General features: G+C 42.0%; 1 protein-coding gene across 14 annotated transcripts in view; it reads left to right on the top strand.

Moving 5' to 3' along the window:
* The window catches only part of PLCB4 (phospholipase C beta 4), a 208,693-nt gene that overhangs the window by 182,015 nt on the left and 13,075 nt on the right, over positions 1–13,603 (top strand). For all 14 annotated transcript variants that reach the window (XM_053380664.1, XM_053380670.1, XM_053380668.1 and 11 more), the window contains 7 exons: positions 289–453; positions 4,809–5,013; positions 6,091–6,179; positions 7,603–7,753; positions 8,624–8,673; positions 10,130–10,195; positions 12,643–12,758. In XM_053380664.1, coding sequence (XP_053236639.1) covers positions 289–453; positions 4,809–5,013; positions 6,091–6,179; positions 7,603–7,753; positions 8,624–8,673; positions 10,130–10,195; positions 12,643–12,758 — 842 coding nt within the window. The remainder of the gene's footprint in view (positions 1–288; positions 454–4,808; positions 5,014–6,090; positions 6,180–7,602; positions 7,754–8,623; positions 8,674–10,129; positions 10,196–12,642; positions 12,759–13,603) is intronic.

Here is a 13,603-nt window from a genome sequence, read left to right as displayed (position 1 = left end):
ACAGGACTGCCACCTCAGTTAAAGTTCTTGGAGATTTCCTTTCAACTTCCAGTCGTTGAATTACCTGCAAAGAGAATACTTTAAACAATTTTCCGGTTATATTTTAGAAACCGACCTGAATTTATATGGTTTTGTTTTAGGCTCTTTTTTATTACCTGTTGTATCGTTTTTAATCTTTTGTACATCACTTTGGCGTTTTTAAAAGAATAAGCAGTCTATAATTGTTATGAATGATATAAAATGGGTTTTAATGTTAGAAGAAATAAACCTCTATGCTTTCATTTCAAGGTAATATCTGGCCAGTTTTTATCAGACAAAAAAATTGGGACGTACGTGGAAGTGGATATGTACGGCCTGCCCACCGATACAATACGTAAAGAATTTCGAACACGGATGGTGATGAACAATGGTTTGAATCCAGTTTACAATGAAGAGTCATTTGTATTCCGAAAGGTATGAAGTGTTTCAGAAGTACACTTGTTCTTTGCTTCAAAATGACCACTTTCCTAAACAAGGCTTTTCCCCCAAGAGAATAAAGTCATGCTAATGCACTCCCTTTGTTTAGAAGGCTGCACAGTCATGCATTTTTATTTTTATTTTTTGTCATGGGTTAAGGCTGATTTAATCTCAGGGTGTTCTTTTTTTTTTTAAGAGAGAACTCTTCTAGCTATCTCGTGATTTTTATTTTTCTGTTTGGCTTTTCCCTCTTCTTGCTTCCTCCTCCTCCCTCTTGGAGGAACCCACCTCGTTCGGGGCTATGCCTGAGTTCCAGGTATGCAGTCTGCTCAGAATGAGCTCCAGCTGGTGAACCTCTACATCCCTTGGAGATCACAACTTGTTCCCTGCCCTGGCAGTGGCTGCTATCTTGCACTGTTCCTTCAGCCAAGAGGGCAGGTGAGATGTTGCATCCCAAAAAAACCTCAAGATCAATGTCATTACGTCGATTAAGTCAGGAGGGTGCTGCTGCCGCCACGTCTAAGGCTAGCTCCCTCGTCCTGTGTGCATTGTGTACATTTTCCTCTTTTCCACCAAAAATGTCCTGGGCACCATTTGGTAAATTCGTTTTCAAAGATTGCTTCTTGGGGGTGCTTTTATATGTGCCGTTTTACCAATCTTTCTCGTTGCGGCGCTGGAAACAAGCAATATTTCTGAGGAATGTGTTTTTGAGATGTCTCCAAGGTCTAGTCTGAACACGTGGCTGAATGAGCTGGCATCTTCCTGAGGTGGTACAGTGGTCCATACCACATCAGGCTGAAGGGGGGAGGAAGAGATGTGGGTTTTGAGGGTTCCCTCAGGTAAAATCTTCCTGCAAGTGAATGATATCAAGAGAAAATGGTTTGACTCCAACCTTCTCACTGGTATGCTGATTCCCACAGACACTTGCAGGGTCTTTACCATATAGGTGAGCATTCAGAAATAGCTCCTCCCCTCCCCCCACCTGCAGGTGGAAATTGTACGGTCCATTCTAACATTTCAGGACTGCCACCTCATTCCCACCTCAATCTGCCTCAGTTTGGTGAATATTTGGGTGGAACACCTGTGCAAACCTTCAACTGTCAAAGTACTGCAAGAAAGATTTGTCAGAACTACACACGTAAATCCACCCTCAGTTGTAATCAGTGGTGTCTATAATTTTTTATATCCCATTCTATTTTAATTTTTGTCAACTGGAGTTTCATCCAAAGTATGTGCATTAGTGGTTGCCGTCTTTGACAATGTCTCTTCTCCTTTCACTTGTTCTGTTGTCGAGAGTGCAGAACGGTTACCTGCTTTTTTCCTTCAGCAGCAGATCCTTTCGACTCGCGATCATGCCCTCTTTAATTGCATACTGCCAAATATAAATTTCCCAAATAGTTTTGCACATATGGCCAATATTTGGTCTTGTACAGGGCATTTTTTTTTAGCCGGAACTCACTGGAACTCACTTCTGGCACCTCTCGGGTGGGCACCATTGCCATTCTAAGAGAACAAGGGAGGTGAGTTCTGGCACCTCTTTTTCTAGAAAAAAAATAGCATTAGTCTTATAACATTTTGTAAAATGACTTAAAATAAGCACAGCACCAGAGCCCTATAGTGAGAAAATCGCCTTAGTTACACTCTAGGTCAGTGATGGCCAAACTTGGCCCTCCAGCTGTTTTGGGACTACAACTCCCATCATCCCTAGCTAACAGGACCAGTGGTCAGGGATGGTGGGATTTGTAGTCCCAAAACAGCTGGAGGGCCAAGTTGGCCATCACTGCTCTAGGCAGTAGGTTTAGGCTTCGCCATAACATGAAGCTAATGCAAACTCTTAGCAGGTAATGTCTGGATTGTGTTTTATTGTCCTCCTGTTTTTATAAAAAAAATAAAACTACAGCTGTTGTAATACATACTCTGTGTTGTCATTCCACTGTGAGATACTGGTAAGTTGTAACGTACAGTATTATTTCTCAATGCTTATATTGGATCAGTTTTGCTGCATTTAACCATGTATATTAGGTTGGATATTTCTGAATAGTTGATTTTATTACGGTAGAAAAAGTAAATTGCACTGAAGTTGGATCATCTAACAGCCTGTTCCTATAGGACCATTGGAGGCTTCAAGCAATATTGCAGGCTGCCATAAATACAATGTAATACTGTCCTTAGTAGGTGGCCAGGAGATGGGACATTTCGCTCAATCATATAAGACAAATACTGCATCTAAGACCTGTGGAGTGGATATTTTCCATTATCTTCCTCCTAAAGCCTTTATTAATCATTGCTGCCTCAACATTTGTTGTGCATTAATTTGCACTTATTGTTAAGTCTCCCAGAGGCCCGTTTTCAGGTAGAGGCAAGATATATATTTTTTAAATAAATGTAATAAAGTCTCATTCCATTGTGGTTCACAAAGGCAGTTACCAGGTTGCTTTCTTCCTGGGCCTATTCTGAACCTGCTATTGCAAAATATTTTTTGAGGCAGGGAATCATTGTTGGGGGGTTCCTTCGGTGGATTGCTAATTATCAAGATTTGACATGCTAGTCTACTTTTGCTCTTCTTAATTTGGATCTGCATGTAAGTCATGAGTCTAGCAGTGAAACCGACTGAAAACTACATTGTTTTCAATTTCCACCCCGGTTTGGGAAACTGATGGACCTCTTTCCATTTAGCTTCTCTCTATTCACAACTGATACTGATGCAAGTTAGCCAAATGGAGCATGAGTTATTATTAACTTAATAATAAAGCACACGTACAGAGAGTCCTCACCGTTAATTGTTTCTAGCTGAAGTCATATTCTCAACTGGTGGTGGGAGAGAGTTTAGGATGAAGCCCCTATTATTATTGCAAGATCCTAAGAACAGGAAGTGGAGGAGCAGCCATCAGACTTCTCATAGCAGGTCTTTCCCAGTACCAGATGGTAGAGCCTTGATTGGAGACTATTCAGTATGCCATTTGCTAATGAACACACACACACACACACACCACACACATTCTTTCCCCGTATCTGTGACTTTGCAGTGGTTCCTGCTGGATTATCCAAACCAAATATGCAGGCAAGCATCTATCCTCTTACATGTTCCTAACCAGCTAGGTCTATTGTCTCCTTGTGGTGAAATTATTCCCAGCTGCCTAAGGGCCAACCAACACCAGAAATCAAGAGAATAAACACAATGATAGACACCAGACACACAGGCTTGTGAATCGATTGCAGTGGGAGAACTGCCTAGGCTCTGACAATGGGCAGAGACTGACTAGAGCAATCAATAGGTAGACAAAGCAGAGTGGTCCTTCGAGTGGGGAACTTATTGACAGATTGTGGCTAGAGTTGGTCAAGCAACTGAACTACAAAATTGGAAAGTCCTTTTACCAGGTGTCCTTGGCTAGCATCAGAAGACACCAAAGCTCTCAGGAACATTGGTGGTTGTGCACTGATCACATGACCCATATCTGAAAGATAGAGGACCCGTTTCGTTTTCTTTAAGCAGTCCTCAAAGGCAGAAAAGCCTATTCAAATCAAACTTTGCAAGGTGGCTGAGAAATTTCTGCTGTTGAGACGTATATATAGAAAAGGGCTTGTTTCTCTCACACACATAGCAGAGTAACACACTTCATTAGGTAGCCACTTACATTGCAGCCTTTCAGGGCAGTGCCTCTATAAATGAAGATTGCAAAGTAACCACTTCACACATTCCTAGGCATTCCAGAATTGATTCTGTTGCCTCTGCAGATGCAGCCTTTAGTAGGAAGGTGCTGTGAAAATATAAAGGAGTGATCGAATTCTCCTACCTTGAATGATACTGCTCTTGGGTATCCTCAAGTAAATTCTTCTTCCCCTCCGAGAGAGAGAGAGATTGGACCTACTGAGAAATTTCATTCATTATGGCAATGAGAGAACTATTTACTTTGACTAAGTTCTTAGGGTGAAAAGTTTAGAAGTGGTTATTCCCTAATTAGGGCCCTATGGAGGCCTCCTAACTTTTCACTCTTTTTTGTCCCCTTTGGTGGTGACAATGCTGATCTTGTATTTAGTGTTTTTATGTGTGTGTTTTTAAGAGATTGATATTTTTAGATTGCTTATATATATTTGAGCAAGAAGTGGGAGAGCTCCTCTGCTTTGAAGCTCTTTTCATGGCCATCACTCCCACTGTTTGTATGCTCTTGTTTAAATTTAATACACAGCACCTCGAAATGTACTTCTGGTATGGACCCTATTATTGCAGAGGTTAAATCAGGCAGCACTTCTCTCATATGACTGCATTAGAATGGACAGGATTCCTGGATTCCTTCAAATTGCAGGCCGTGTCCTCTTGCGATGATCAGTAACCAACTTTGCACACTTCTTAGGTCATTCTGCCAGACCTTGCAGTCTTGAGGATAGCTGTTTATGACGACAACAACAAACTGATTGGCCAAAGGATCCTGCCTCTGGATGGTCTTCAGGCAGGTTACAGACATATTTCTCTTCGAAACGAAGGCAATAAACCATTATCTCTGCCAACCGTCTTCTGCAACATTGTACTCAAAACTTACGTGCCTGATGGCTTTGGAGGTAAAAAAATCAAATTGTTGATGGAAACTGAGGGTTTGGGTATGCAAGAATTAAGAATATACTTGAAGAGGCTTCTCACAATCCTAAAGATCCTAAACATTTCTTAGTGTTAACATAAAACAATGGGTGCAAAAACATTGTGATTAGATGCAAACTAAGTTATTTTCATTTAGGTCCCTTTGAAATCTATGTGAAAAATGAATAATGATTAACTTGAAATCAATGGAACTTAAATGCAACTAGCTTAGGGTGCAGCCAATCCTGTGCATTTAAATGGTTGTTCAAATATATAGTCTTGGGTCCATCCTAAGACTCATAGTCTTGGAAGGGCTTGTGTCTTCAACTACTATCTAATGCTTTAGGCATCATTCTTGATCCCACTCACCTCGGAGTAGGCCCCATTAAATTCAATAGAATTTACTTCTGGGTAGACATGGTTTGAATTGCACTGTTAATATAGAGGCCATGTGTGATCCCCAGAACCCATTTGTGATGCCCACAGATTTTCCCATTAATTCTGAGAGACTGACGTTTGGTTTGGATACCAATCCTAGATTACCTAGAGAGCACGGAACAGGTTTAGTTTCTACCTCGGTGGTGTCCCCAAGCAAAGCCAATTATTTTCTACTATAGAAATGAATGGCTTCCATTGAGTTGCATGGAAATAGTACAGTTCTTGTGGGGACAGGTGGGACAATGTTGCAGTGAAGGTGAAACATGCTTGTTGTTCTTCCTGCTGGCTTGCCAACCACCACTAACAGGTGAGAGCTGAATGCAGGGTGAGACCAAAGGTGGACAAACCCCAGAAGGAGCACAGTGTGTCCCCCACTAGAGGTTCTACCCTCCCTTAACATCCCACACACCTCTGGATTATAGCCATACAAAATGATGGTGCAATCCTTCCTCACATGGGGAGAATGGATGTATGCAAGGATAGTGTGGCTCTCCACTTGATTAGTCCATGATGAAGAGGTCGTTCGTTTCTGACAAAATGAGTCTTTGTAGAAATTCCATGGCAAATGCTGAAGGGATCTGAAGTGGAAAATAGCTTGACTACTTATTTGAAATTTCTTTTAGACATCGTCGATGCCTTGTCAGATCCAAAGAAATTTTTATCTGTCATGGAGAAAAGAGCAGACCAGATGAGAGCTATGGGAATTGAAACAGTAAGTAGTAATTAACTGCGGGTATGAAAAAAGATTTGCATTTTTTACTTAAAGCCTCTCTGCCTGGAAGATTTAAAAGATGAGAATAACTGACAAGATTGGCCAACTTTTTATTTGCTAAATTTAGGTAAGCTCCACCATTACTATATGTTGGCCAGAGGTATAGGCCTACATTACTGTTTATAATAATTGCATTATTGTGCTTGTTTATATTTTGTAACAGTATATCCATGATGCTAAACTAGAGCATAGCAATGTGTAAGGTCACTTGTGGTAACTGAGAATGTCTTGCTTAACATTTGAAACGGAGATCTCATGCTTTCACCAATAAGTTGTTGACTATATTATGATGAAATTTCCAGTGCACAACAATATTTTCTACCCCTGTTCTTTGGGCAGGAACATAAGATTCTTAAGGATTTCATTGCAACAGTACAGCCAGTGGTTTGCGTCTCTGTTGCTTAAATGTCATGCAAATGATGTGGAACCGTGAAAAACACACACACAACTTTTGCAGTCCAAAATTGATTGCCAATTTTACCAAGAGTTTTGCTCTTAGCCCACAAAAATATCCATTTGGATATGGGCTGGCGGCTACCACTGTCCCTATAGATGGTAGCAGCTACACTTCCAGAACCAGAAGGGGGATTCCCCACGCCGCGTGGCTGTTTAAAAGGGGGTGAGGCATGCCCCACCACCACCCGGATTGGCTGGCAGGGGGCCATGACGCAGCCAGGGAATCCCAGATGACGTGGGAACTAAGGCCAGCCCCCACCGTGTACGGAGACCACGTGGTCTGACCGCAACATCACCCCCCCCCCGGAAGTGGAGCGGTCTTCTTATACATTTAAAACATTTTCAGTTTCTATACATCTGGGACTACTTGGTCTCACCCCCGGTTTCCCATTTTTCTTTTTGTTCTATTACATATAATTACATTTTTCAAGTCTATTTTATCTCCTTTCGCCTCCTGTTAGTCCTAATAAAAAAGCTTGCCCTTTTCACATCATCCAGTTTCGAACTGGTGGTGCATGCCCTTCTGGCTTGCACTCTTTATAAAGACTTGAGGAATGAGATTATCACCCCTCTCTTATTGTCCATTCCGGGTTGCCCAACCACTGCCACAGTGTCCTTTCTCTTGGCAGATCAAGACAAGCAGGTGACAGCAAAGGTTGGAAGGTTTTTAGCTGGGGCAATCAGAATAAGATCCACTATTTGACTATTGATTCAAAACCCTAAAATGAATTTTATATAATTGACTTTCTGTTCTTTGTATATCGTATTGTTGTTTTATTGCTATGGCCGATGGCTGACGCAAATAAAGATTCATTCATTCATCTTCCAGTTTCCTTTGGCTAATATTATCCTTAAGTTCAGATTTGTCGGTGCTCTTTTTACAAGAAGAACCCTTGTTTTCTTGCAGAGCGACATAGCCGATGTTCCCAACGATACCTCAAAGAACGACAAGAAAGGCAAAGCTAATAACCCCAAAGCAAACGTCACTCCTCAGACTAGTTCTGAACTTAGACCAAATACCACTTCTGGGGTAGGGCCTGGAATGGAAACTAAGAAAGGTAAGCTCACACCTGAAGGAATTCAGAGATTTCTTGCTGTATCCCATTTCTCCTGGAGAAATGAATGAAGGTGCTTCAGCAGAATGTGGTGGGGTGGATGGTTATTAAATAGAGAGCATTTTCAGTGATGACACCCTACTTGTGGAATGATCTTCACACCTGGCTTGCCTAACTCCTATGTAAGCGGCGCCCAACAGAATATTATTAATAATAATAATAAAGTGACAAAACATCGAACATTAAAAACTTCTCAAAACAAGGCTGCCTTCAGATGTCTTCTAAAAGTCAGATAGTTGTTTATTTCCTTGACATTTGATGGGAGGGCGTTCCACAGGGTGGGCGCCACCACCAAGAAGGCCCTCCACCTGGTTCCCTGTAACCTCACTTATTGCAGTGAGGGAACCACCAGAAGGCCCTCGGCGCTGGACCTCAGTGTCAGGGCTGAACGATGGGGGTGGAGACGCTGCTTCAGGTATACTGGACTGAGGCCGTTTAGGGCTTTAAAGGTCAGCACCAACACTGTGAATTGTGCTCAGAAACGTACTGGGATCCATTGTAACTGACTGAGCACCTTTTTTTTTATTTTCCTAGAAATGTTCCTTTAAAAAACATGTTCAGTGCTTTTCATACCCTGAGCTCTATTGTTTTCCTCTTTGGAATAAATTCTAAAACACCCCAATAACTTAATTGGTCCTGGGTGGTGTACAAACACTAGAAATAAATATAGTTCGTATTAAGCAGGAGTGTAAAGCATATTTTACAGTAATCCACACACCTTTTCAGCAAGTCTAGATAGCTCAATTAAATGCTATTAAAATTACTGCTGCTGATATTAAAATGGTATCAATGCATTTGTTTTATTTCTTTAAGGTATAGACCTTATTCCTCAAATAAAGATAGAGGACTTGAAGCAAATGAAGGTATGTGTATGCAAAAACCTAGCAAGATTTTCTAAAGCTTAGGGAACATAATACAGTGGTACCTCTGGTTATGAACTTAATTCGTTCCAGAGGTCCGTTCGTAACCTGAAACCATTCTTAACCTGAGGTACCACATTAGCTAATGGGGCTGCCGCCACCACCACCACATGATTTCTGTTCTCATCCTAGGGCAAAGTTCTTAACCCAAGGTACTATTTCTGGGTTAGCAGAGTCTGTAACCCGAGGTTTTGTAACCCGAGGTACTACTGTATGTTAAATTGTTTACCATGGGGTAAAATTGCCCTCGAAACTGAAACCTTGTGGAAGACTCAGCATGAATCATAAGCCTATAATTCTCAAAAAACAGGCTTGCCTCTCTACCACAGGACTGCTTGCTTATTAGATCCTTAACCAAGAGGTTTTTTTTACATTTTCATTGACTTCTCTTTAGCCCCTTGAGAATTCCAAAGTCAATTAACATTATTGATACTCTCTGGAGTATCAAAAATCCATCCCACACTACACTGGGCCAAGTTTATCACCCCTCTGCCTTTCAGTAAGCGCCAATAACCTACTGTGTTGAGAAACCAGGAGTAAAATTGTGCCCCATGCACACTGCCTCACCAGATACTATTGGGTTTTGCATTTCTCTGCACCTAGAAAACCAAGGCAATCTTTCATCACAGTTTGGCATGGGCCGGGGCGGGTTAGGAGTTATTAGAAACAGGAAACCTTCCTCTTTCCCTTCCCTCTGGGCATTTTCCTGATTGGTTTCTACCATACTATAAATTGGAAAATGGAAAGACATACAAGGAGGGATGCAGGTGGCACTGTGGGTTAAACCACAGAGCCTAGGACTTGCCGATCGGAAGGTGGGCGGTTTGAATCCCCACGACGGGGTGAGCTCCCGTTGCTCGGTCCCTGCCCCTGCCAACCTAGCTGTTCAAAAGCATGTCAAAGTGCAAGTAGATAAATAGGTATTGCTCCGGCAGGAAGGTAAACAACATTTCCGTGCGCTGCTTTGGTTCGCCAGAAGTGGCTTAGTCATGCTGGCCACATGACCTGGAAGCTGTCTGCGGACAAACGCCGGCTCCTCGGCCAGTAAAGTGAGATGAACGCCACAACTCCAGAGTCGGCCACGACTGGACCTAATGGTCAGGGGTCCCTTTACCTTTACCTTTACCTAAGACATACAAGGACTGCTTGAACAAGCCAGTTGTCTCCACCCCCAGGTCTCCATCTCAGATTCCTCCGTACATTGGTCAGTAATATACACAACATGGTATTGTATGTCAGTTACCCAATGTTTAAACATGGTAATGCATTTATAACGTATATTTTAAGTCAAGAGAAATGTTTCTGGGTGCTGTTTTCTGAATTCTTGTGATTTCAGATGTATCTGAAGGGAAATTAATCCAAGTTTGTTTTTTGTTGTGTTTTTTTAAATGTGGGGCAGGCATACATAAAGCATTTGAAAAAACAGCAGAAAGAGCTCAATGCTTTGAAGAAGAGACATGCAAAGGTACAGGAATTTTCAAAGCAAGTTTTTAATAGAGTATTTTGCGCCATTTTTCTGTTTTGAGAGATGGAGCGGGAGAGCTGGGAAATGATTGGTTGTTATGATCAGTTGCAAAATTGTTGGTTCAGATAACCCACTAAGGTTAATTATAACAGCTAAATGGAGCAGCTCAAGCTGTGGGTCTCCATGTGTCTAGTGAATTGCCTCTGTCCCTCAGCCTAAACCACTTTTAAGTAGGTGAGGCTCAGTCACCATATCAAAACTAGCTAAACCTACTTACAAGTTTTCTTTTAGAACAAACAAACAAACAAACAAACTGTACTATATAGCATAAAGTGTCATGATCTGTGTTGCTTCCTGGAATATGTTCTTTCCCCCTCCACGAGGAAAGGAAAATCTCCAGGAATCAAACATGATGGCAAGAAGAGAATACATGGAATTTGTGGTGTTCCCCGCCCCCCAGATGTGATGTCATTCAGACACCTCCCACATTATATTGAGGTGATACTGTGATCCCTTCATGAGAACTATATGGCAAGAAACATGGCCTAAGAACTCACAATAATATTCGGAAGAAAACACAAATAAATGAGGTCCTGTAAAATCCAAAAGCGAATTGCAGAGATCAGGATGGAAATAGATGTAGGAAGAGTTTCTAACTTTAGAACATGCCCCCCTCCCAAATCCTTTTTTTGAATTCTACAGTACCCACAGAAAAACAGAAAGCACAGCCCTTTATCCTTTTTCATCTCAGGTATTCCTTTAGTCCGGATTCTCTGTGGATGTCTAACTTTGTTAAAATTACCTCCTCCTTCTTTCTCTAAGCAGTTGCTCTAATGTTCCTTAATCAGCATGTATATCCCTCGATAAAGCTGACAGCTTAATGATGCTGTTCAGATTCACTTTTCTTTGAAATCTCTCTGGAACAGCAATGTCTGAGCTTTGTTCCTAGCGTAAATCATAGGCACTATGTGCGATTCGTTTCCCAGAAGTGTTGTCAACTTAGTTTGGAATTCAGGTTTATATTTTAATACTTGAACTTCAAAGTGTTGGCCAACATTCACTTTCTCTCACATTAAAATGAGTGAGAAATTCTCCTTTGAGATTTTGTAAAGGACTCTGCATGGATTAAGTTATATGAAATGTGACAGGAGTGCCTGGCGTGCTCTGGTCCATGGGGTCACAAAGAGTCGGACACGACTAAATGACTAAACAACAACATATTATCATACAAAGATGTGTGATGAAGAGGCAACTGCAAACTGATTCATAATTAGTGACATCAAAAGTAACAGCTTGGTGTCCTGCATTTCTGCTTCAATCTGAAATGTACAAATTGGCTAACATCAGCAACTAAAACTGAAATATACTCGGAGTCGAGAGTGGATTTCATGCTCTTTATTCAGCTCATAGTGGTGAAGAGGAGGAATGGAAGTTCCCCCAGAATGTCTGCTTTACATACATTATTTACACAATGGGCCCCACGTGATTGGCTAATTCCGGGATTCACCTGTGGGCCAGTCAGGTTGTGGATTCACTTCCATCTGGAGCTGGATTGGGTGGCTCCTGTGGACCAATCAGACTGCTGCATTCTGGACCCTATTGTTCTAGGACCAATCAGACTGCTGCATTCTGAATCCTATTCAACTCAGTATATAACAAAAACCAAAGAGGGTTTTTAAAGGGACATAAAACAAGACAGAGAACACTTGGCATAAAAATCATGGATGGACTGATATTGGTATATAGTATCCCCAGTGTGTACAGCATTTTACGCCCTACAAGGGGAAAGGGGGAGAAAGGGAAGGAATATGAGGACAGGTCTAAACAGAGGAAGTTATTTACACATAGATGGGCTTAGTAACAGGTCTGATTATAATAGAGCATTGGAACTATGTGACCAAATGTCTGGTGAAATAAAAAGTAAAGGTATTCATACAGTGTCCAAGCACCATCAAATATAACAGTACCTAGAACCAAGAGTGGGACGTGGGTGGCGCTGTGGTCTAAAGCACAGAGCCTAGGACTTGCCGATCAGAAGGTCGGCAGTTCGAATCCCCATGACGGGGTGAGCTCCCATTGCTTGGTCTCTGCTCCTGCCAACCTAGCAGTTCGAAAGCACGTCAAAGTGCAAGTAGATAAATAGGTATCGCTCCAGCGGGAAGGTAAATGGCATTCCCGTGCACTGCTCTGGTTCACCAGAAGCAGCTTAGTCATGTTGACCACATGACGCAGAAGCTGTACGCCAGCTCCCTCGGCCAATAAAGCGAGATGAGCGCCGCAACCCCAGAGTCGGCCACGACTGGACCTAATGGTCAGAGGTCCCTTTACCTTTACCTTGAACCAGGAGTGGGTTTTTTCTGACCTTCATATTTATATGCTGTGATACACACATAAATGCCTAATAACCCAAACTCCAAACTAACATGCCATTTCTCCCCCTGCTGCAGGAACATTGTGTCATGCAGAAGTTACATTGCACGCAAGTTGACAAAATAGTAGCACATTACGACAAAGAAAAGTTAGCTTATGAGAAAATCCTCGAGAAGGCAATCAAGAAAAAGGGGTAAGGTCTTTTGGAAATGTTGGTGCTTGTTCATTTTTAGGATGTATCTTCTGCATCAGAGAGCCTGATGAAGTTAGATACCTAAGTGTATTAATGATTCTATCTTTTTGCTCCATTGGCAGCTTAAGCGATATCTGTGTAGGGAGTTTGGTATGGGAAGTTGGAAGCTGAGAATGAGGCATGCCAGTTTGGCTTGGAGCGTAAGGCACTTGAGATGTTCATTGATGCAAGGCTTGTTCCCAGAACAGTCATTACTCCTCACAACTTTTAGAGGGCTGCGCTACCCCAATGAGGACATGGAACAGTTGCCTTCAGCAAAAGGCTCCAGAGATGGTGCCATCTCCTTGTCTCTAGTTCCCATTTCTTAGGCCTAGTTGTCACTGAGGTACTCAAGCCAATCTGGGCTGTAGCACTTCAGATTGCAGGCAGGGCAGTTGCATAATTGTGTGGAAGAAGGAGAGAAACTCAAAACCACTTGATTGTCTGTAAAAACATTTTAAATGTTGTAAACCCAAAGCCTTGCTATTAGAACTTTGTGGTTGTACGACAGCAAGAGGAATTAAATGTACAAATCCACAAACACAAATTTCCAATTCAGAACAAATGCTGACTGCAGCAATAATGAAATTGCTCTTCCCAGTCCTCCACTTCCGTTGAATTGGGGACAGCCATTTTGATTCTGTATCAGAGATTGCAATTGAACCCAGAGCCAGTTTTGGAATAGACTCCCAATTCCAGTGCTGGTGGACTTCTTACCTTCCCCTTATGCCCTTCTTTTCTATTGTACAAGTTCCCCTTCCCCAGTTCCTCTTTGCTTGCTGAAACTCACAACATGAATGTTACAT

Source organism: Podarcis raffonei, chromosome 3 (genome assembly GCF_027172205.1).
Source record: "Podarcis raffonei isolate rPodRaf1 chromosome 3, rPodRaf1.pri, whole genome shotgun sequence".
Taxonomy (NCBI): Eukaryota; Metazoa; Chordata; class Lepidosauria; order Squamata; family Lacertidae; genus Podarcis; species Podarcis raffonei.
The sequence above is the reverse complement of the archived record's forward strand: the minus strand, read 5'-3'. Positions and strand labels throughout refer to the sequence as shown.